Source organism: Aythya marila, assembly GCF_965140915.1.
Source record: "Aythya marila genome assembly, chromosome: 1".
NCBI lineage: Eukaryota > Metazoa > Chordata > Aves > Anseriformes > Anatidae > Aythya > Aythya marila.
Genome location: NC_139042.1, coordinates 131,388,173 through 131,408,838, shown reverse-complemented (window position 1 = coordinate 131,408,838; position 20,666 = coordinate 131,388,173). Strand labels below are relative to the sequence as shown.

The following is a 20,666-nucleotide window of genomic DNA, read 5'->3' as shown; positions in this document are numbered from 1 at the left end:
GAATGGGCCTGAGTGGGCAAGAGCAGGCCTCTGTCACCAGAGGCCACACAGCTGCACTTCCAGCTTCCCCTCTTCTGACCAGAGCTCTGGGAGGCACTGATGAACACACCCTCTCCCCAGTCTGGGCCTTCTTGGCTTCCCACAGCCCCAGGCAGGATGCTGTCTTCCTGAACAAAGCAATAAAAAAAAGAATTGTACATGGGGAAAATTTTGCAGGCACTCTTAACATATGAAACACTTCAGAGAAAATGCTCTGCCTTACCAAGGGACAACATCATCAACTCCTGAATCTTTAATGGCTCTGATGGAAAAGTAATTGGTGGCTATTTTAATAAACCCAGTATGATTTGAGCTCAGTATCTGTAAAATATGAAGCTCACATTTCATGCACTATGTGATACTTAACATCCATAGCAAATTTAAAAAAAATCATTCCAGCTACCTCAAAACTCATTAAGTACACAAGAATGATTAGAAATATTAAAAAAAAAAAAAAAGTCTTTAAAACAGAGGTTACAGAGTTTGTGTTACTCAGGTTTCTTAACTCATGCCATATTTTGCATACGCATGTATCCATACCATAGAAAACAAGGAAAATCAGAGTGGGGGGTCAAAGTCCTAGTAAAACATGCCCACAGAAATATATAAAATATATTTCATATATAATGACAGTGAGGCAGTCTACTTGGTTCAGTACGACTAGCTGTGCTTGCAATGCATTTGTTTGCCTTAATCAGGCCTGAAGCCTTGGTTTATTACTGTTAACCTTTCTCTTACATGGGGTATACAATAGTTGATTGCAATCTGACAAGACAAAGCACTTGAAGTCATCTCATCCATCTAGCTGCCTTTCATCTAAGCACCTCACAGTAATGCACTTATGTTATACCGATTTCCTAAATATGCAAAGCAATGCAGAGCAAAGATGGGGAGACAGTTTGGCCCAGGTCAGACAGCAAGATGTAGCAAGCTGATAAACCAGCCCAGGTCTTTGCTGCATGTGCCACTGCTACACTAGACAGACCACATCAGCAAAGGTGGCAACAAATCACCCCACCCAACCACCCTGTAACTAGAAAACCATGAAGTTCACGTGAGCACGCTTTGGGACCACCACCACACACTGCTCTCTTGTGCTTTCTATCATCTCTATCAACATTGCTACTTAAACCAGTAGAGAATGAAAAGCTGGGGTGAAAAGTTACACAGGTTTTAAGTGATTCTCAGCAGTACACTACGTGATTAATCCAATGTTTGAAAACTTTAGTTTGTACACAACAAATACTATTCCCTTTTTCTAACCCCCCTCAAACTCACTGCTATGATTCAATTCAACCTCAGATTCTTTTTACTCAGTCTTTGACAGCGAGCTCTGGCACTTGCTTTAGCAGAAATTGTTTGGAGGAAGGGGTGAACATAAAAAGAGACAACACTGAAGTGGCATGATTATTCCAGATAGAGCTCTGGCTGAGCCTTACAATGCTGTAATGCATATTTAAAACAGCATGAATAAGTCTTTGCTTTATTTTCATAAATGCATCCAATTCATCTTCAGGAAGAATACTCAACTACAACAACAACAAAAAGTTGACAGCTGCATTTGCTTAATTTTGAAGAGAGACAGCTGTACTGCTGTTCAGCAAGGCAAACCAAAATCCACTTTGGTTTGAAATTCAAGATTCACTTCTGTAGACTACAATATTCATTTTCTAGGAACCAAACATGTCATTAGGGGTACAGAAGACACACTCCAGTCTCCAGAAGGGAAGGAAATCACAAGAAACGCAGTAAAAATCTTCATGGGGCTAGAACTGGAAGACCACCACTTCTGAAGAAACAGGACAAGTGTGTTTGTGGCTGCTCCATTCATCATCATATTCCCTTGAAAGAATATTTATTTTTAAGATCTGAATGGAAAACAGATAGGAAAAGGTTGCTTAAAAAAAAAAAAAATACTGTTGTTAAGCTACATCTGTCTACACTAACTTCCAACACAAGTAGCTCACAATCTTCAGCATGCAGCCTGTTCCCCCCCCCCCAGTATTTTAGTATTTTGAGAGGAGCCACCATGCCCATACACATCAGGCTGTAAGTTTGTATACAACTTTGTGAAGCACTGAGTGGATTCACCAACCATCTCTTCACACATGCAGGTGAAAAAAATCAGTAACTTTTTCACATATCTTTTTCAGTGGACCAATTTAAGAGGAGAAATTTAAACAAGCAAGCAAAATTTATATGAAGCTGTTTTGGCACAATTTTCACTGAATGCACTGAAGAGCTAGTGAAAGCAGAAAAACAGGCAGAATTTGCTGTCAAATATACATTTTTAAAATAGACAGCGATGGATGCGATTTAAAAAAAAATCTCTCCTGACAAAAGTATTTTTAAAACAAGACCCACAGTTTTCCATTTAATCTGTGCACTGTGGTACACTCTTGCATTATGTTGAAGCGTTGAAGCCTTAGTTTTTGATGACAAAACAACCTTTTCTTGTATTAAAGGTCAATTTTCATCTTACTTCATAATCTGCAAGCAGCTTGAATTAAAAAAAAAAAAAAAATAGCGTCCCTGAATAAAACTCATTAAAGGTAATATCAAGTATTCTTCAAGACACCAGTGGGAGGAGAATTCACTCTCTGCGAACTTGTAACCTGATAGTTTTATGACTTAATTGAACAAAATTCCAGAGACCCTCCCTCCAGCTAAGGCATTTCTGGAGACTGTCTCTCTAAGTCTGAGACACAAAACATTATCCAGAATTATGTCTGATTACTATTATTCTCTTCCTCATTTGTTAAAATATATGTGTGTGTTTTTGTTTGTTTGTGTTGCTTGTTTTTTTTAATCGGCTTTGCTGGAATCACCAAAGAAGATAATTCTATTATTTATTTATTTATTTATTTACAAAAATTAGGTTTATTTGAGATTTAACCTTTAGCTTCAAGCATAACGAAAACTGAAAAACTAATTTGTACAGAAACTGGGAGTACAATCATTTGCTATTCCTCAATGATAAAGAGAAGGGCAAAAGGGGAAGGAGATCATCATGCAAGAAGAAGAAACACAAAGGATATCCATCAGGAGTACAGCCTCAAAGGAAGAGCCATGCAGACATTTCCACTGAAAGAGCACTAGTGACAGAAACTAATTTGTAAGTAATGGGTCAAAGAGCATTACATAGGCAAGTTAAGTGACAGAACTCCTATTCAATGCCAAGGGATTAGGCTATACTTTGGCTACAGGGCAGAATCTTATACAAAAGTGTATAGCCTAACATGACTTGCTGGACTTGCTGCTTTCGTTTGGTTAAGATGTAGGTTACTACTGACTTCCCATGATATCAGAGAAGAGCTGGAACGGAAAGAGATTAAAACTTTTTTTTTTTTGGGGGGGGGGGGGGGGTCTTCCCCTACAGTGGGAGATCAGGAGAAATGTATTTGATCAAGTAGCAGAACAAAGCACGAAGGAAAAAAACAAAACAAAACAAAACACACCACTTCTTAACTGTGAGTGTGACCAGTGTGACCAAACCCTGACACAGGTTTCCCAGACAGGTTGTTGATTCTCCATCCTTGGCCATACTCAAAACCTGACTGAACATGGTCCTGAGCAACCTGCTCTAGGTGACCCTGCTTTGAGCAGGGGGGCTGAATCAGATGATCTCCAGAAATATCTTTCTAGCAGAACCCATTCTATTTATTTATTTTTTAATTTTATTTTTCCTATTTTTTAATAAATTGTACAGCTTTATTTATTTTTTTTTTTTTTTAATAGAACAGAGGCAGCTTTAGTTTGTCCATGAGAGGCTTCATGAGCTGCAGATGTCTTCAAAAGGTACTGACAAGTATCTTTGGCTTGTGCATTCTTCAGCAGATGTAGCTGTAAAATAAGTTAATTTGCAGATATTCCTGCTGCTGCACTTCAACACAAACAATATTATCTATTGCAGTTCATATTGCAGGTTCAGTGAAGGTTGTACTGTTGGGAGGTCAGGGATTGCATTGTTTAAGTCAAGAACTTAACAATATATCGTAAGAAAAATAAAACAACAGGAGCATCAGAATAACTTTGCAGACAGACTAACAGGCAGACAAAATAACACTGAGTCCTGCTAAACTATGTGACTGCTGAAGGAGCCAGACTGAGAAGCGGAAAATAAGATCAGAGCCAACCAAGGAGAAAGCCAACTTAGACTGGCTACTTTCCACCACCAAATGTCAGGTGGGAGCTAAACGAATACATTTTAATAGCTTCCCATTCAAATTTGAGTGACAGTTATTCCTGGTAAACTGGTACATACAAGCCAAATCAAAGAAGCAGACATATGGTTGCTTTTCTGATAAATGGCCTGATAGGAGGGTTGGGAAAACCCTATCTGCCAAAGACATATAATTTATATGGGTGTTTAATATTGTCCAAGCAGCCCCACTGAGAAGCTGGAATATGGTTACTCTAGGTGTTTTCTAGAGAGGATATTTGCCTAAGAAAAGATTTTCCAAAGGTATATGATCTGGAATTATCTTAATTTGGCTCTGCTTGCAATTGAAATTTATCTCCACATGGAAACAGAGTCGCATGCCCCAAGTGAACTGGTGATGTGTTATAGAAAAGGAAGTCTGCTCAAATGACAAAAACTGTGCGTTTCCAAGACTGACAGAGTATTTTCAGAATTCAAGCCAATAACTGAGGGCAGGAAAAAAAAAAAAGACAGAAAAGAAATCACACGGAAGAAGATAAGAGTATTGTCTAGAATTGGGATCCTGACATTTTTGTTTTCTGGGCAAGAGGAAAAGGAAACAGGATGAAAAAGGATGAAAGAGATACTGTAAGTAAGGTAAAGAACAGAAAAGGCTACCACAAGCACTTTTTTTTTTTTTTTTAAATATATGTGATGCTTTTTATATCACTAGGAAATCATCATCCTAGCATAACTATCTTTAAAAATCTACAGGCAGAAAATGAGATATGGAAGAAAGCAATTCACAAACTGATTAGGAATAAGTGAAAATCTGCAACTAATACAAACAGTAAAAGCACACTTTACAGTTTACCACTGGATGCGAGATTTTAGAGAGATACTCTCAACCACAGAGAAAGACCTGAGAAGACTGAAGACAGCACTAACAAGACTCTTCTTTATTGCTCTGGAGCTTCAAAGATGATTGGTTTGGCGTTGTTGATTTTGTTTTATAAACTGTTCAGCAAATAGCTAAAACTGAACAAACTTCAAGTTATCCTTTCATTAGTATCAAGTTACGTGAAGTGCAGGACGAAAAAGGAACCTGAAAGATATATTTTAATGATCTATACTATATCCAATACAGCTACATATTCTTTCAATGTGTATAATTTCAATTAACATCACTAGCTTGTGAAAACCAATCAACTGTTTTGCATGGCTTTTATGTATCCTTGGTATTCAGAACATCGACAGTTCAGCACTTTCTTTACTCCAGACTGTATTTACAATGACAAACAGCAGCATATAATTATTCAGAGAACAAATTCTTACTGAAAGTTTACAACTTTCTTTTTTTTTTTAATTATTATTATTTTTATTTTAAACTTCTCTCTAGCAGGTTAAGAAAACCCAAGGACAGCAAGTTTACTTTGCCTTCTAAGACACTACAAGATTATTTCATTGTGCTTTACATGTTCATGCTCTTCTGAGACTCAGTACAACCCCACCACCCCTTGGTTTAGCTTCACCCCAAACCCAAGGCATCCAGCTGACAGTTACTTACCAATAGCTTGAGCAAGGGCTATTACAACTTCCTGGCATGTTGTGACTTCGGTGACCCCACACACAATTCTCTGGACTCCATCCACCCATACCTTGAGCTCCATGGTTCACCAGATCATCCAAGAGCCATGAATGCAACCCAGTCAAGTCATACTTGCAGCTACACAAGAGATAATGCAAGTCTTCTCTCAGAAGCTAAAAGAGAAAAAAAAAGTCCTGGTGTTTATAGACAGGGATTACCAATTTAAAAAGTGTATAAATTCAGCTCAGCATCTACTGGGTAGAAGAGGTACATGGTCTCATTTCTTTAACTTAATAGCAGGAAACCATTATCTCTTGCTTTGGCAATCTCTACATATTCTGTTCTTTTAGACTCACCAGAAGTTTCATTACAGTTTATTTCCTGATGTATTATAAGTTATGACAAAAAGAGCACCAACAGAAATAGCATCAAATAAACAACTCCAAGGTAAATCCATAAGTTTCCAGTAAGAAGTGCCCTCCTTCCGTTACACATTGGCTGGGTGTCTCAAGGGAATGGTTAGAGACATGTCAGGTCAGTAATTCCTATCAGGTACAGCAAAACAACATCTTTGATTACAGCCATCCTTGAGTGTCCCACCTTGCTCTCCATACAGAAGTAGTTGAGGGTTCCTAGTACCATGTAGAAAATGCTAGAAAACCCAGAAAGGAAAGAAAGCAGAAAGATCGTTTCTTTCTCTCTAGAGCAAGGAGGGACATTGGGAAAACGCTGTGGAGGTACTTCCGTGCTTGCCAACATTGTGCTGATTCTGTAAATTAGATTTTGGCTTAAACGTTACCCTGGGCTTTTCCACATGCACTGCAATGACACTAAACTGAAAAGTAAGTTATGCAACATAGTCTATCCAATTCTTGCTTTTGAGTATGGTTCTACTGCCTTCAGTGAAATAATGCTGAAGCTGTACCAATTAATATAGTGAATTAGCTCACAATCTCACTTAGAAGAAAATTCCCAATGTTTGCAAATGGAAAAAAAATAGTCAGTGCTGCCTTTTTTTTTTTTTTGAGAGACAAAAAATGTCACGATTCCAAAAATCTTTCTGCACTCAAATGTCTGTGCACAAAAAAAGTTATATCTACGGAACTAAGTTACAAACTAGCAATCAACCATTTGCTCTCTTCTTTTTTTATTTTTATTATTTATTTATTTTTATTTCCAGAAACATGAACATATTCATTATGTTAAAACACTCAAGTTTTGTCTAATGATAACATCTAGATAATTGCTGATTTGATCCCTGGAAGTTTTGTTCCAGGCTCAGCTCAACTAGGAGCTACTTTTGTTCTGATTAAACAGATCCACCTGGATTACAGGTCACAAAAGTTAGTTTCTAGCTGGAACCGCTCAAATGCTGAACTTCAAAAATTTTGAAATAAAACCTCCAAGTATAACGGTCTATCTAAAAACAAACAAAACCACCAAAAAAAATTTTTTTCCTTTTAAAAAACTAATGAGATGCTTGCATTATTTAAGCAGATAGGGGAAAATAAGGCATGATAATACAGTAAAGGAAGTTCATGCAATCAGGTAATCCAATACATGTAAAATTATAAAGCTAAAGAAAATATTTTTGAAGAGTTAAATTCCAGAGAAATGAACAACACACAAACACAGTAAAAGAAATCTGAAAATTAGAGAAGATTAGTAAAGACAAGCTGGGTAGGGTTACACAAAAAAAAAAGGTAATCTGATGATGATAGACTAAACAGAACTGCACCTGGAGGGAAAAATTTAATACAGTTCATTTTACAGCCTAATCAGAACTGCTTTCTCCTAATGAAGTCAACATCTCTTTCTGCATGAAAAAGATGTGCTAGCATAACCCTCAAGCTACAACAGAAAGGTTGTTTCCCTTCTGCAGCCATCTACATGTACTCCATTCAGCGACTGACAAGTATCGAGCCCAAAAGACCTCTTGATCTTCATCTGACAACTTGTGACATTCAGCAGCAGCACACCTCAACACTGCAAGGGGCAGAGCAGTCAAACCACATCAGCATGACAAGATTTAGTGGAGAAGCACTAAATGATCCTGCTGTAAAGTGAGTATGCACACCAAAATCCCTGTGCAGAAGTATCCTTTTTTAGAAAACAAAAGAAATCTAAGTCCAAATGTACAAGTAAAGCTTGATTTCAAATAATTAATAATTATTTAATAATTATTAATAATATTAATAATAAGCTTGCATAATTAATAAATGGAAAAATGATTGCTTTTGAGAACACCAGTGAATACAGAAGTTTATTCCTTTGAGACATTAATGAGCACCCGAAAACCCAAAGAGGTCAATAGTTTAAACAAACATTTTCCCATGTAACATGACATACTTCAAAGAAAATGACTATCCACACAAGTTTGAAAAGTATACAAATACAGAAACTCTTCAGTCAGGTAAGTCAGGCCATTTTAACGCACCAATAAACTAGCAGGAGAAAGTATTTCATTATCCTGCAATCCAGCACTGACTGAGAAAACACATAAGAGGCCCCATCAGTGACCTCCATTGTTTATTCCTGGAGAAGCTGTCTTCACAAATAAACAGACCTCACATTCCATGCCCAACTGTAAGGAACTTTATTAATTAACTTAATATCTTGCTGAGAGTTGAACAGTTCAAATTTACTGGCACCAAACAAGCCATCTCCCCATGTGACAATACACACGTCAGCAAAGAATCTGACAGCTCTAATTGTTTTTCTGTCCGTCAACATCCAAAGTATTATCTCAATTTAGCAAGCCAGCAAGTACACTTCCCCCCCAGCCAGCACACACAGTGGCCTTGCATTCAGTGCAGATCAGTTTTAGTCATCTGTTTTTCTAACATCCACCTTTAAAAAAAAAACTGAAGAGAGTCATCATTTAATAACAAAATATTTGCTGACACTTCCAGTTTCCAAAGCAGCAAGTAATCTGAACAAAGCATCTTTGAAACAGTCCAAGCTTAGGGAAAAATATTCCAATTAGTTTTCTTAAAGGACAAACACTTTCAATGGACTAAATAGTAATGGTGAAACCATACAAGCAGCTTGCTGTATCACCTTCTGTCGGAAAGGTGATTGGGACCAACATGTAGGACTGAAGGAAAGGACAGCGTGACTCACCATACTACTGGTATTCTTTCCCAGATCTGTCAGTCACAAAAAATGGAACGTGAATAGACTTTAGAAACTTAAAATCTGTGTGCTGAAGTCACTAGGTCTCATTATAGTTTCTAAGCAAAGAAAATCTATAAAACAGCAAAAAGACCATCTAGGATTAGTTTGGTTTCTAGGACTGTTCAGTAAAGTTTACAGAGAAGACTGAAAAACAAGATCTTTTGGCCGTATGTGTCTCTCTGCTTCCCAATTATAACTCCATAAAACTTTTTTTTTTACTAGCATTTGGTTTTCCTTCTTACATATTCAATTCTTTATTTGCTGACAGTTAACTCATGTACTATGAATAGCTTCTTTGCCTTTTCACTGAGGTCTCTTCTGACCGCCCCAAATAATTTTTCAAACTAAAGCTTGTGCCGAAAACATACGTCACACTTTTGCAATAGAGAAGGCAAAGTAACTCACCTCCAACAGCATACAATTTTTTTCTCTAAAGCAAATGGAAAGGGTGGGGGAAAAAAAACACCTCACTTGAGGTTTCGCAATACTGTAAGTTCAAAATCAGTTCAACTTACACGTAACTTCTTGTTTTAGCAATGATTAGGAATAGAAAGCTAATTTACTGAGGAGAAGCACGCAAGCTGAAGTCTGACTCTGATCACAGCTTTCCCCTCTCACCCCATCCTTCAGTCACCAGCTGTCTAGTGACAGGTATTTCCGACTGGAACCAAGCATCTGAAATTGGGCAACCCTCAGCTACTGCCTCCCCTGCCCATCTCCCCAGTGGGTAGGTACCTTGCCTGCAACCTCCTCAGCTAGCCGTGCATTATGCAATTTTTCCCTAAATTCTTCCTTTGTCCTGTTTGGCTCAGATCTTGCTCTTTCAGACATTTGTTCAGTTTTCTAAGGGAAAGAAAGCTGTAGCGTACGTATATATTACACGCACACAACTTGGCTACCTCTTCACAGCTAGTTTACAAACCACAGAAAGGCTGCTACTTCACAGAAGACTGGCAGAACTGAGAAAGTGCAAAGGGGTTTTCTGCTTAAAAAGATTGTCCATGCAGATGTTTGCCAAACCTATCTATCCTTGATGTAAGTGTCAAGTCATGAGAAACCCTGAGAGCTAAAATTAAGATGTTGATTTCACCTCATTTCTAATCTTTGCAACATTCACATCATCTGAAGGCAGCATGCTCCTCAAATCAAGGTTAAAATTCTCTTGCAACTGGAATTAACTGCTGATTTTTGACCAAACCACCTCAGCAAATCTCTGTTCCCCCAATAATCAGCATGCAGCATACTTAAAAGTGAGGACACATTCATTCACAGTTACCTGCAAACAAGAATTGCCTAGAGTTTGACTGCTTCTGCCTTTGTTTCTCGTTCTATGCACTTCAGCCAAGTTGTGCTCCTTTCCTTTCACTACTCTGATACCAGAGAGGGCTCTGGACAGACAGGGGGCTAGTTCCACCCAGCTTGCTAGGTAGAAGCTGTTGGTAAAAACAGTTTGTACAAGCAAGGTTTGACAGGGGAAAAAATAAAAATCAATTAAGTACAAAAAAAGCGAGTTCAGCTACCCAGAAAGAGCTTATAAACATCTAGAACAGCATGACATTACCCCAGGGTGACCAGGGAGACATTTGGCAGATCCTCCCTCCCATAAAAATTCTGAGCAATACAGTAACATTTTCCAGATGAATATGACTGCAAATAGATTTGGCTACTGGAAACAAGCTAACTGGCATTTACTAAAAAGCCTCTTCCCTTGGACTGATGAACAAGAAATACCCTACGTGATATGCTGCTTCCCATGAATAAACAGGCAAAAATATGGCAGGTCCAGGACAAAGTATCAAGTATAAATCCTTTGCACACAAAGGTTTTTTAAAATGAAAAGGTTGTGGGTTTGAAATCAGCACGCAACTTTCTTGAAAAAGAAAATGTTTATACAGAAGAAGCATCCAATTCTTTTAGTGGGATTGAGATTTCCACTTGTGGAGTGTTACGTGTTTGCTATACCAGAAGAGTGCTCAGAGATAATAAGCACTGCTTAAAACAAACAAACCAAAGGTCCCACAACCATGAAGATGACAATGTTGAGAACAAGCTTAAGAGAGAGTTTCAGCAGCAAGGAATTTCCTCACATGAGATTCGCAGAAAGATGATCTAACACGTGACTGCACAAAACAGGCCAAAATCCAGATGCCGTGAGTGTTATCCAAGGCACTCTATGCCTATGTATATACAATCTGTGACAGGTCCAGACAATGCTGATGTGTGAGGTCATATAAACTCAACTACAAGAGGATGTTCCTAGCAACAATGGGTGCTAGAAATTGTGCCTCCAGATAGCCTAAAAGTTCCCCAAAGTCCAAAAATCATTTTCCCAGAAAATAATAATAATAATAAAAAAACAACACAAACAAATAATTGGCATGCTGTCTCAAAGGCCTCAACAGAGCTTGTCTCTTCCACCCCCCCCACCCCCCCCCCAGTCAATGCAAGTCTGAATCCAAGTCTTCACTGTCCCTGTTGACCTTTAATGAGTAAACTGAAGGCCATGCAAGTATACCAAGACTACCCCCAAATTTATTAAGAGGGCATCAGTGCTCTTTCTCCAACATCCTCAGCTAACTTCATTAAACTCGCTCAAGACTGCAAGTAATGAAATGAAGAATCTTTAGATTATCATTTAGCAATGATTTAACTGCAGCACAAAACAGCGTTGAAGATGTGGTACAGGAGATGAGGTAGCTAGAAAGCTTCATGATCACATTTTGCATCTAAAATTCATGTGTCTTCAGAGAAAAACAAGTTCTAACCCATTGCCGATAATATATATTGATAATTGGAGCAGTAATACTGTCAGAAACACCACAGCCTATAATACCTTGCATCTTGATTTACTATATTGGAGCAACACAACTGTACTTCTGAATGTTTTCAGACCATCACAAAATTGTTTGAAAGAACACAAACCAGCAGGTGAGCTGATTAACCAGATTGCTTACTAAAGATTTTTCTATTTGGTAACCTTTAAGAACAATTTTTGTTTATTTTTAGTTTTGTTTTTTAAACAGTAAGTTTGACACACTCACACTTGTGTTTATTCAATGAGAACAACACTGAAATGAATGCTCTCCTTTCCCTAAGATTAGATATCAAAAAAAAAAAAATCCACACTCCACATGGATGCAAGGTACAAAAACCCACAGGCATTTTGGAAATAATGACAGAACTCAAGTCAGAGCAGTCAAAATTTCAAAGCAGAAGTCTATAATTTGAGTTTATTGAAATTGATAGGATTTATTCTGATACAACTCAATCACATTCAAATAGGATTAATCACTAAATCACAACCTTGAATCCATTTTGGTATTAGGACTGGAGTATAATCTGCAGGTAGTTTTGAATGAAGCACTCCTTTTCCTCACTCTGCATTGCAGCTACTAACAAAATAATCAGTATAAAATAATCACACTCCTACTAGAGATGAAGGCCTGAATAGACACACCATGAAAAAGCTGTTTTCACCAAAAGGCCCCAAAAGGATTTGTTTGTTGGTAGCAGCATTGTAGAGGTTAAGACAGCTAACAGCTGGGATGTATTTTATTCTGTGGCAGATGATATCCTTTTCCAGATATGTTAGCAAAGGAGACTGTACTACTGCATATACATTACATTCTATAACAAACAGCTCAGGAAAGCCATATGCATTAAATAAACATTTCGTGATTTACCATTTTCAAGTCAAAAGGCATACATTTACCACACTAATGTTTTCCAAAGCCCTATAAGTGTTCTTTATTAGCATCAAATATACAGTGCATTTGATAAAATGACAACCACAACTTTATTAATAGCAGCAATGTTAAGTGGAAGTCACATTTATCCATCTCTTATATGGTCTAAATACTGTGTGGGAGTGAAAGAAAACAAAAAGTAGAGGAACAAATAAGCCATTTCATTGCAGCAGAGATATTTATATGAAAGCTACAATGAAGTAAACTGTATTCTTACTTCAAAGCTGCCTTATACCTCTGGATGCCCCAGCTTCAAAGAACAGAAAATAGGTCACACTCTCGAGTTGGTTTCAAGGAAGACACTGCCTCACCCATCCACATTACCATTTGTCTGCAACCACTTAAAGCAAGTTGAGGGTTTGATTGAAGACATTTGTGCACAATTGCCAATATTTACAACTGAAGGTAATGAGGTAATGTGTTCCATTTTGGCAAGAACTGGATTAACCCTTGGTTTAAAAAAAAAAAAAAAAAAAAAAAGGTTTAGCCTTTTGTAAGGCTAAATCTTTTCTTTACATTTCAGTCTAGAACACATGCTACATTTGCTATGATATGTCATTTGACTAAAGCTACCCTGAGTAACAGCTGAGGTGTCAAAGTGAAGCATTCCTTGGACTCCAAATGTGAACTGGAGAAAAAATTCATAAAGTTCAGAGTAAAACATGTAGAAACCTTACTACACTTCCTACATTTCAATACGGGTCGAAATATAACATTTTCTTCCACTACATTTTTGGGAAAATTGCATACAAATGAGCCACTCCACTTCAGCGCTTGCACTGATGAATGCAGAAAAAAAGTACATCTTACAATTAAAATATCTATTTAAATTTGAATTAGCTTAAGTTTTACAAGTCAGTTAAAAATATGGTTTAAAAGCCAACGTACAACATGACTACTGAAAAGAAATCTTGCTGTAATTATATGCAATTTGTGAAAAAGAGAAAAAAGGGAGACATTTTCAACTTAATCAACGAAACAACTCTTTAAGAAGATGGTAATCTCAAAGCTTTATTCAGAAATGTTAATTTATTCGTTAATCATTACCTAAAAAAATTTCAAGCAACTCTCCTGGCAACCTGGAAGCCAGACAGAACATATTTCTGCAAAGACTCTTTACATAGCTAGGACAATTAAGGGCAGGGAGGCAGATGAAGGAGGGAGCCCCTTTCTGAAAATTTATAGTTGGCTATGCTTCCTTCTATATTTCCCCAAACTCAAAAACTTCTTAGCTTCTTCTGTTCTTTATTTATAGGACTCAGCTTATCACTTACATATTTCTTCTCTCCAAACAACTGTAAGTTTGGGTAATTGTATTTATTAGGGCAAAATCTGAGGTAATCCTAGTATATACAGCAATAGCTTATGGACTAAAATCCTTTTAACTGCATTGACTTAATTTCCCTAGTCTTCTCAGCGTTGTGATGGTGCTACAGCCAGCTCCAAGCCATCTACATTGCTTTGGCCAACTAGCCACACTGTCTCAAAACAGCTAAAGAACTGTAATGTTACCTCAGGATGTGAGTACACTTGCATAGCTCATCTCTATTCAGTTGATTTTAGGGAAACCGTTACAAGCTTCATACCTTATAAACCATTAATTCTCTGTAAATTTGGCTAACACCGACTTCGAGGCCCAAAGCTCACCAGGAAGGGCAAGAAGTGTAGAGACGAGTAACACCACTACATATGCTTCCCTTTGAGAAGCAGTCCTACAAAGATCACATACAGTATTCATAGCTTTTCTCGAACCCGACACGTAGCTGTTCAGGAAAGACATGAGTCTATGCCAGAAAAATTACAGCAGTTAAACAAAAACCACAAACCGTAATGCCAATAGAAAATGGATGTTAGTTCAATATAGCAGGAAAGTGGTTGTTTTCACATTCCTTTTCTTACCTTCCTTTTCAGTTGCAAGAATTTGTAAGCCAGCACCACTCTCCATTTATCACTTCTCTGCCATATTTTCAAATACTGCCAACATTTTGTCTCTTCTTTCTAAAATACAGCCTTACATTATAGGCCATGCAGCTACAGGCTTTCTTTTCACATTTTAAAGACTGTGTATTCCTTCTCTCTGCCCCCTTGGCGAACTCATCTTGTCCATTTACACATTTGCCCAGAATGATGTCAGGATAGTTTTCTGTAGTCAGCAGACTTGGCAAAAAGAGGGAGTGTGAAGTAGCTCTCCCTCTTCTTCTAGTAATGCAATCTACTTTTCATTCAGGAAACCCTTCCAAACTTTTCTCTAGCCTTCTTATTTCTCATACTATTTCCAAGTGAAGTGTACTTTGCTTCATAGTTCATTTGCAAGAGGTGTCTTAAACATTCACATAAAAGAGAAACTTTGTCAAATTACTGGCTGAATCTCCTCATTATGCTCCTACAAATCCTCCCTTAACCTAATTCTCCCCAGTTTCTGTCAAAACACAGAGAAGCAACAAGTGGTGGTGACCTCACTGCTTTTCATTCTAAATCATCTTTTATTCTACTCATCCCAGTGGATTCCTGGTGTGCCTACACACACCTTGGTTGTACTTTCTGGTAGGACAAGACAAACAGTGATTTGCCTTCTGAGCTTCTGGAACGCAGTCAGAGGACTGGCAACTCAGTCTTGCCTTTTGGGTATACACTTCTTTCACCAGAAGGAATTTTACCATCATTCCTCTTGGTATGGTGAAGATTCACCGTGTGTGTCTGAATTTAATTATGAGATGCCTTGGATGCCAGGCGCTGGGACTGAAGAACATTCAGAACTTGACAAAGAACAGTCCAAGTTAAACAAAACAGCTGTATCAACAGCTGAAGTGCGTGAGTACTTTGGCTTCATAAGCATCAGAAGCGCAAAGTCTATTTTGCTTTTATTTTCTGAAGCAAAGAAAATAAGTAAATCAGAAGATCCAAACAGCCCAGTTTGGATTTCAACTTCTTTTTCTTACAAAACTTGAAATATTGTACCCACTTCTGTGGACCCCTCCTCTCCACAGAAACATGGAGGACAGGCTGTGTCTTCTGGAGAGACATCAGCCATTTGCAGAGCTAGCCAGGGTTAAGGATTTAGAACTCTGTGCCAGATCTTAGTAAGAAGAGCCCAACCAGCTTCTTTTAAATGAGAAGTGGTTGCTTGTATTTCTGGTATTTACTGATATGCAGCTGTGGAAGTGTACAATACCGGGTACCATTAGGAGGCCAGAATGGCTTATTAAGCACAATTACCTAGCAAGTAATCTGAATCCCGGAAAAGAACTCAAAGTTTCTTGTATCTGCTAAGATAGTGAGCAAATAAATTCCTAGAACTATCTAAAATATAATGTGTTAATGAGTTCAGACATGCAAAACATGGCATACAGAAGTTACATAAGAAATGAAGAGAATGAAATGGGATTTTTTTTTATTGTGCAAGTAGAAAACTCGTATTTTAATATCAATGTCCAAATTACCCACGCTTCTGAGCATCTTTTTCAAGAAGAAATCCATTCCTCTAAACAAGATACTAGGTTTCACAGTCCTGAGGAACAATTAAACATTCTGTGGTTTGGACATCTTTAGCATAGTTTTCTTTTCATTTTTTTATGTGCAAAATAGAAAGATAGCATGAATCGGTTTTGCATTATAAGTATATAATGTATGTCAGCTTTAAAAAAAAAAGTGCAAGTCTCTGGGACATCTATCAGCATTACTGTAAAAGGTGACAATAATGTCCTATGGCTAATGGAAATTAACTCAAGATTATTCTTGTACTTCATGTTTCTGTTTTATTAATTAAAGTCCAAGGGACTTTAATTTCCAGGAAGTGCTGAGGCCTCAGCCTCTGTAATTTCAATCACTTCAAACACGTCAAATTAAGCGGCCCAAAACAGATGTACTTCAGTGACTTGAAATTTTAATCCCATTTGCTAAGTTCTCCTCCCCCTGTTTTTATTTGCTTAAATTTTTCACTCTATATTTTCATTCCTGTGTTAATTATTTTCGTTGAGTGAACTTCAAGTTTTCCAAGGAGCCTCCTACAATTTAGTCATCTAAAGGACCTTCCTCCTGCTTTGTTCTCTTTTCCTCATCTCAATTGCAGAAACAGCTTCCAGTTTCACCATCCCTTCTCACAAAATGACTGCAATGCAAGGAACAGGCCCTAGAACCAATGCTGATTTAAGCCTTCATCATCCTCTCCCCTTTCCTGCAACCTTCCCTCTTCTTTTCTTCTCTTTTTTTTTTTTTTCTCCTTTTACTGTATTATTGTATAAACAACACAGCCATTGGCATGGACAGAGGTGACCAACCTCCACAAGAGCAGAATAAAGTAATATAATATTTGAAAACACATGATATGACAAATTGGGTACCATAACAGAATTCGCAGGGGCAGTTCACTGCATTTCACAATCGTGCTTCTCAGCATATTTGTATCCACTCAAAACCAGGAGAACTTGATTGCTCAAATCTTTATCAATTTAGAGTGGAATGCTCTCATGTAAGTAGTGCATTGTGCACATAAAGGTATCCCAGTTTAAGTCCCTTGAAGAGGTACTACCCTTCAGAAACAGCTTGTCTCTGAAGGGAAGGCACTGGAAGAGGCAGGCCTGCAAGGCAGATCCCAGCCCATCCCTGAACCCCTAGAAGACACTCTCAGGTATGCTGTCCATGTTCTGCGTACTGATATTGGTAAGAGAATAACAAATTCCCTGACCTACAGGTCACCATAAGACTACCTTTAGTGTTTTCACCATAACATGAATTCAAGTGCAATTCCCTCTTTAGCAAACTGACCAGCTTAAACTTTGTCCTGGCTCCATTGCTATAATCGCCTAACAACTCTCAAGCACTTAAAAATCTGTGTGTAGGCAACCAGCATAGTCAACAATAGTAGCAGTCTGGATTTTTCTGTAAAATGAGGTCATGCTGCACACTGATTGCAAGAAGGAAAGTACAATCAAAACTTTCAACTCTTATTTTCATTCCCAGCCAATCTCTGTCTAGAGAGGAAGCAGTTGCTTTCACTGCAACGTCTACATCTTTTGTAGGTGGTCAAATCTGTTGCCCCTCATGTCCTCCCCAGGAAATAAAGAAAAATTCTGTGCATGGAAACTTACGAGTTTCCAACCCTCTACGTGGGAGTAGTCCACAGAGGGGAAAGCCTTTAATTAAAAACAACTTTGAAGCTGAAGCTCTCCTTGTTCAATTATTAACAGTCCTCGTGCTTACAAAAGCTCACTGGGATCCTAGATACAGTAAAAGTTGAAACATTTGGACAGGACTAACAAAACTTCAGAGCTTTCAAATTCAGTAAGATGCTTGCTTTAGTATTGTTTTAATAACTAGGTATATCCAGGCAGTACGATACTTCCAAGCTATTACTGAAATCTGTGCTTCCACAACGTTAATGCATATCAACTATTGCATCAAGCTATACTCATACAATCTCATGCCTGTTGCCAGAGAAATAAAAAAGATAGAGAATAGCATCACTATCTGAATTCCACAGCTACGCCTGGGGTCATACTGTTTCCATGTGCAGACACCATGTGGTATATCCTGTGCTTTGCTGACAAGAAGCAATCTAATATGAGGCTTCTGAATCCTAAACAAACAATATTGTAATCCACTTTCAGCTGCACAATAACTGCTGCACTCTGTCAAAACATACTTTGAAGTATACACACACTAAGAAAACCTGCAGGAAAAGAGATCAGATACCAGCCTTGCTTGAGTCTTCATGCTTTCTTCCATGTGCCATCACCCCTCAAACATTAAGTTATAAAAACAAAAGCAAATGGTGGTATGAGCTCTCAACTTTGAATCAAAACACAAACACATTGCTGCGAGATCACTTTTAAATATATTATTTAGAATAACATTGTCAGAACAGATACCTGAGCAGCACATTTTCAAGCTTGAAATGAAACTGGAGTTGATAGCACTTCAGCTTCCAGAACAGATGTGAAAGCTTCACAAAGCAGTACTGAAGACAGAAAGTAATGACAAAATTGGAAGCAACTCTACGGGGCTATCTATATTAGCTGGTAAAGACAGGCCAAGAGCAAGACTTCTTTATAGATACACTAGACACTGCTACACAATTTCTGGGCTCCTAGAACAGACTTCGTAACACCTGAAGGCCAGAGTTCTACACAGCATAGCAAAAGGAGGGAGGTGAATATTGAGGGATAGTCACCCTGTCAGAGTACCAAACACCCCAGAGATGAATGTGCTTGCCGACAAATCTCTCTTGCATGTCGTCCCCTCAGTTGGGTTTGGTGAGGTGGAAAGCTGCTCTACACAAAACATTCACGGCTTGAAGCCTTTCTCAAGGACCCTAGGTTTAAATATTGGACACAAGGTTGAGGAAGACTTGCTTAGATAGGGTTCTAGTTCTAGACTTTCCTTTGTTTGAAGTGCCTCAAAACCCATCTTTGACTTTAGGTAAGTATCTATATTAGATGAAAGCACATCTCACCCCTCTTGTCAAGTTGTTATGAAGCCAAATAAGTAATGTACCTGAGACTGCAGAAGAAGCAAGAAGGATTCAATTCTATAAGCCTCTTAATTAAAGGCATTGTCATGGTATGGAACAATTTTCAGTTCTTAATACTGTTTACACAGTTTGGGAAAAAATCCCTTTCATATAAATGCATACACAGTGCTGGCAGCAAAGATTACAAGTTACAGAAGCTAACAGCATACACTTGCCAAAGCACAGGGCCTCCAGTACAGTATCACTAGGTGAACAGTGTGAAACAAAAAAGTCATCTCTTTAAAACACATTAGAAGACCAACAGTGACTAAAACAGGACCAGATGCATATCTCTACATGTGCTACTCAGTAATAAGGAAAAAAAAAAAAAAAGCTTATATTTAACTTTATATAAAAAAATCCAGCCATTTAACTTTCTGAAAGCACTAACCTAAGGGAGGAAAGGAAGCCTGAAGACAGACACATCTTTGCATTAAAATTGAAAAGCTAATTCATTGACTATCTTTTATATCTTCAGTTTTTCAGTATACCTCAGGGACAGCAAGTTTTGAAGAAACCACACTCCAAAGCAAAACAGCACATCACCTACAATTTTAGGACACACTTGAGAAGTGCTGGATCATCTAGGCTGTTTCCAGAAGTTTCCTTCACCATAAATTGCTTTAATTTTTACTTGAATGTCAACGTATAGGGGCTGGTTAATATAAACATGTACATATTAACCAGGGAGTTAAACAGTCAATCTTTCTTACCTGAAGCAACCTTTTAAGTCATGGATCAAGTAAGACTGAATGTACAAATAATTACCAGAAATGGTTACTAAAATCTGACTTCCATATCAAAGGAGCAGTCAGAACAGCTAAACCATCAGTCCTATTATACTAACATATAACTCTTAAGATTTCTTGCTTCTGCTGATACTTCTTGTGATGTTGCAAGATAAGAAGACAAGTATCTTCTGGCACAATAGTATAGGACAATATAATTGGCAGATAGTGTTCAGACACCAGAGATTTTTTTAATATTTTTTTATTTTTAGAATTGCTTGCAGAGGTCAAGTTGCCCTTCATGAAATGGTACTTCACCTTGAAGCCCAACCCCAGTTATCTAATCTATGGTTAGTTTTAACCTTGAAGTTGTGTCAGAGAGAGAAGTACCAAGGATGTTGCCTGGCCCACACACACTGGTAGAAAGCACTCATTGTCTCAGAGTGGAGCCTACCACAGAATGATGTTATTTCCACACTCCCTGAAAGACAAATGGATTCACCCTGAAACTTTTGAAATAGTACAACATGCAGAACTTTCTGTTAACAAAGAACTTAAGACATCTCCACAGAACCTCCTTAGCCCACTTATATGCTGTGGCATTAGTGCCAGCTCACTGCAAAAACACGTGGAAAAAGGCTACAACCGCAGCAGTGAAATTCCAGACAATGTCAGGCACTGGGATCCTTAAATTGGGCTAGGGCAATACATGAGCAAAGACTATAGAAGTCAGGCTACA

At 38.0% G+C, this 20,666-nt stretch overlaps 1 protein-coding gene across 3 annotated transcripts in view; it reads right to left on the bottom strand.

The window, feature by feature from the left end:
• Positions 1 to 20,666, bottom strand: part of RASSF8 (Ras association domain family member 8) — an 88,744-nt gene that overhangs the window by 15,124 nt on the left and 52,954 nt on the right. For all 3 annotated transcript variants that reach the window (XM_082783924.1, XM_082783922.1, XM_082783923.1), the window contains one exon: positions 5,748 to 5,941. In XM_082783924.1, coding sequence (XP_082640050.1) covers positions 5,748 to 5,850 — 103 coding nt within the window. In that variant the 5' untranslated portion in view covers positions 5,851 to 5,941. The remainder of the gene's footprint in view (positions 1 to 5,747; positions 5,942 to 20,666) is intronic.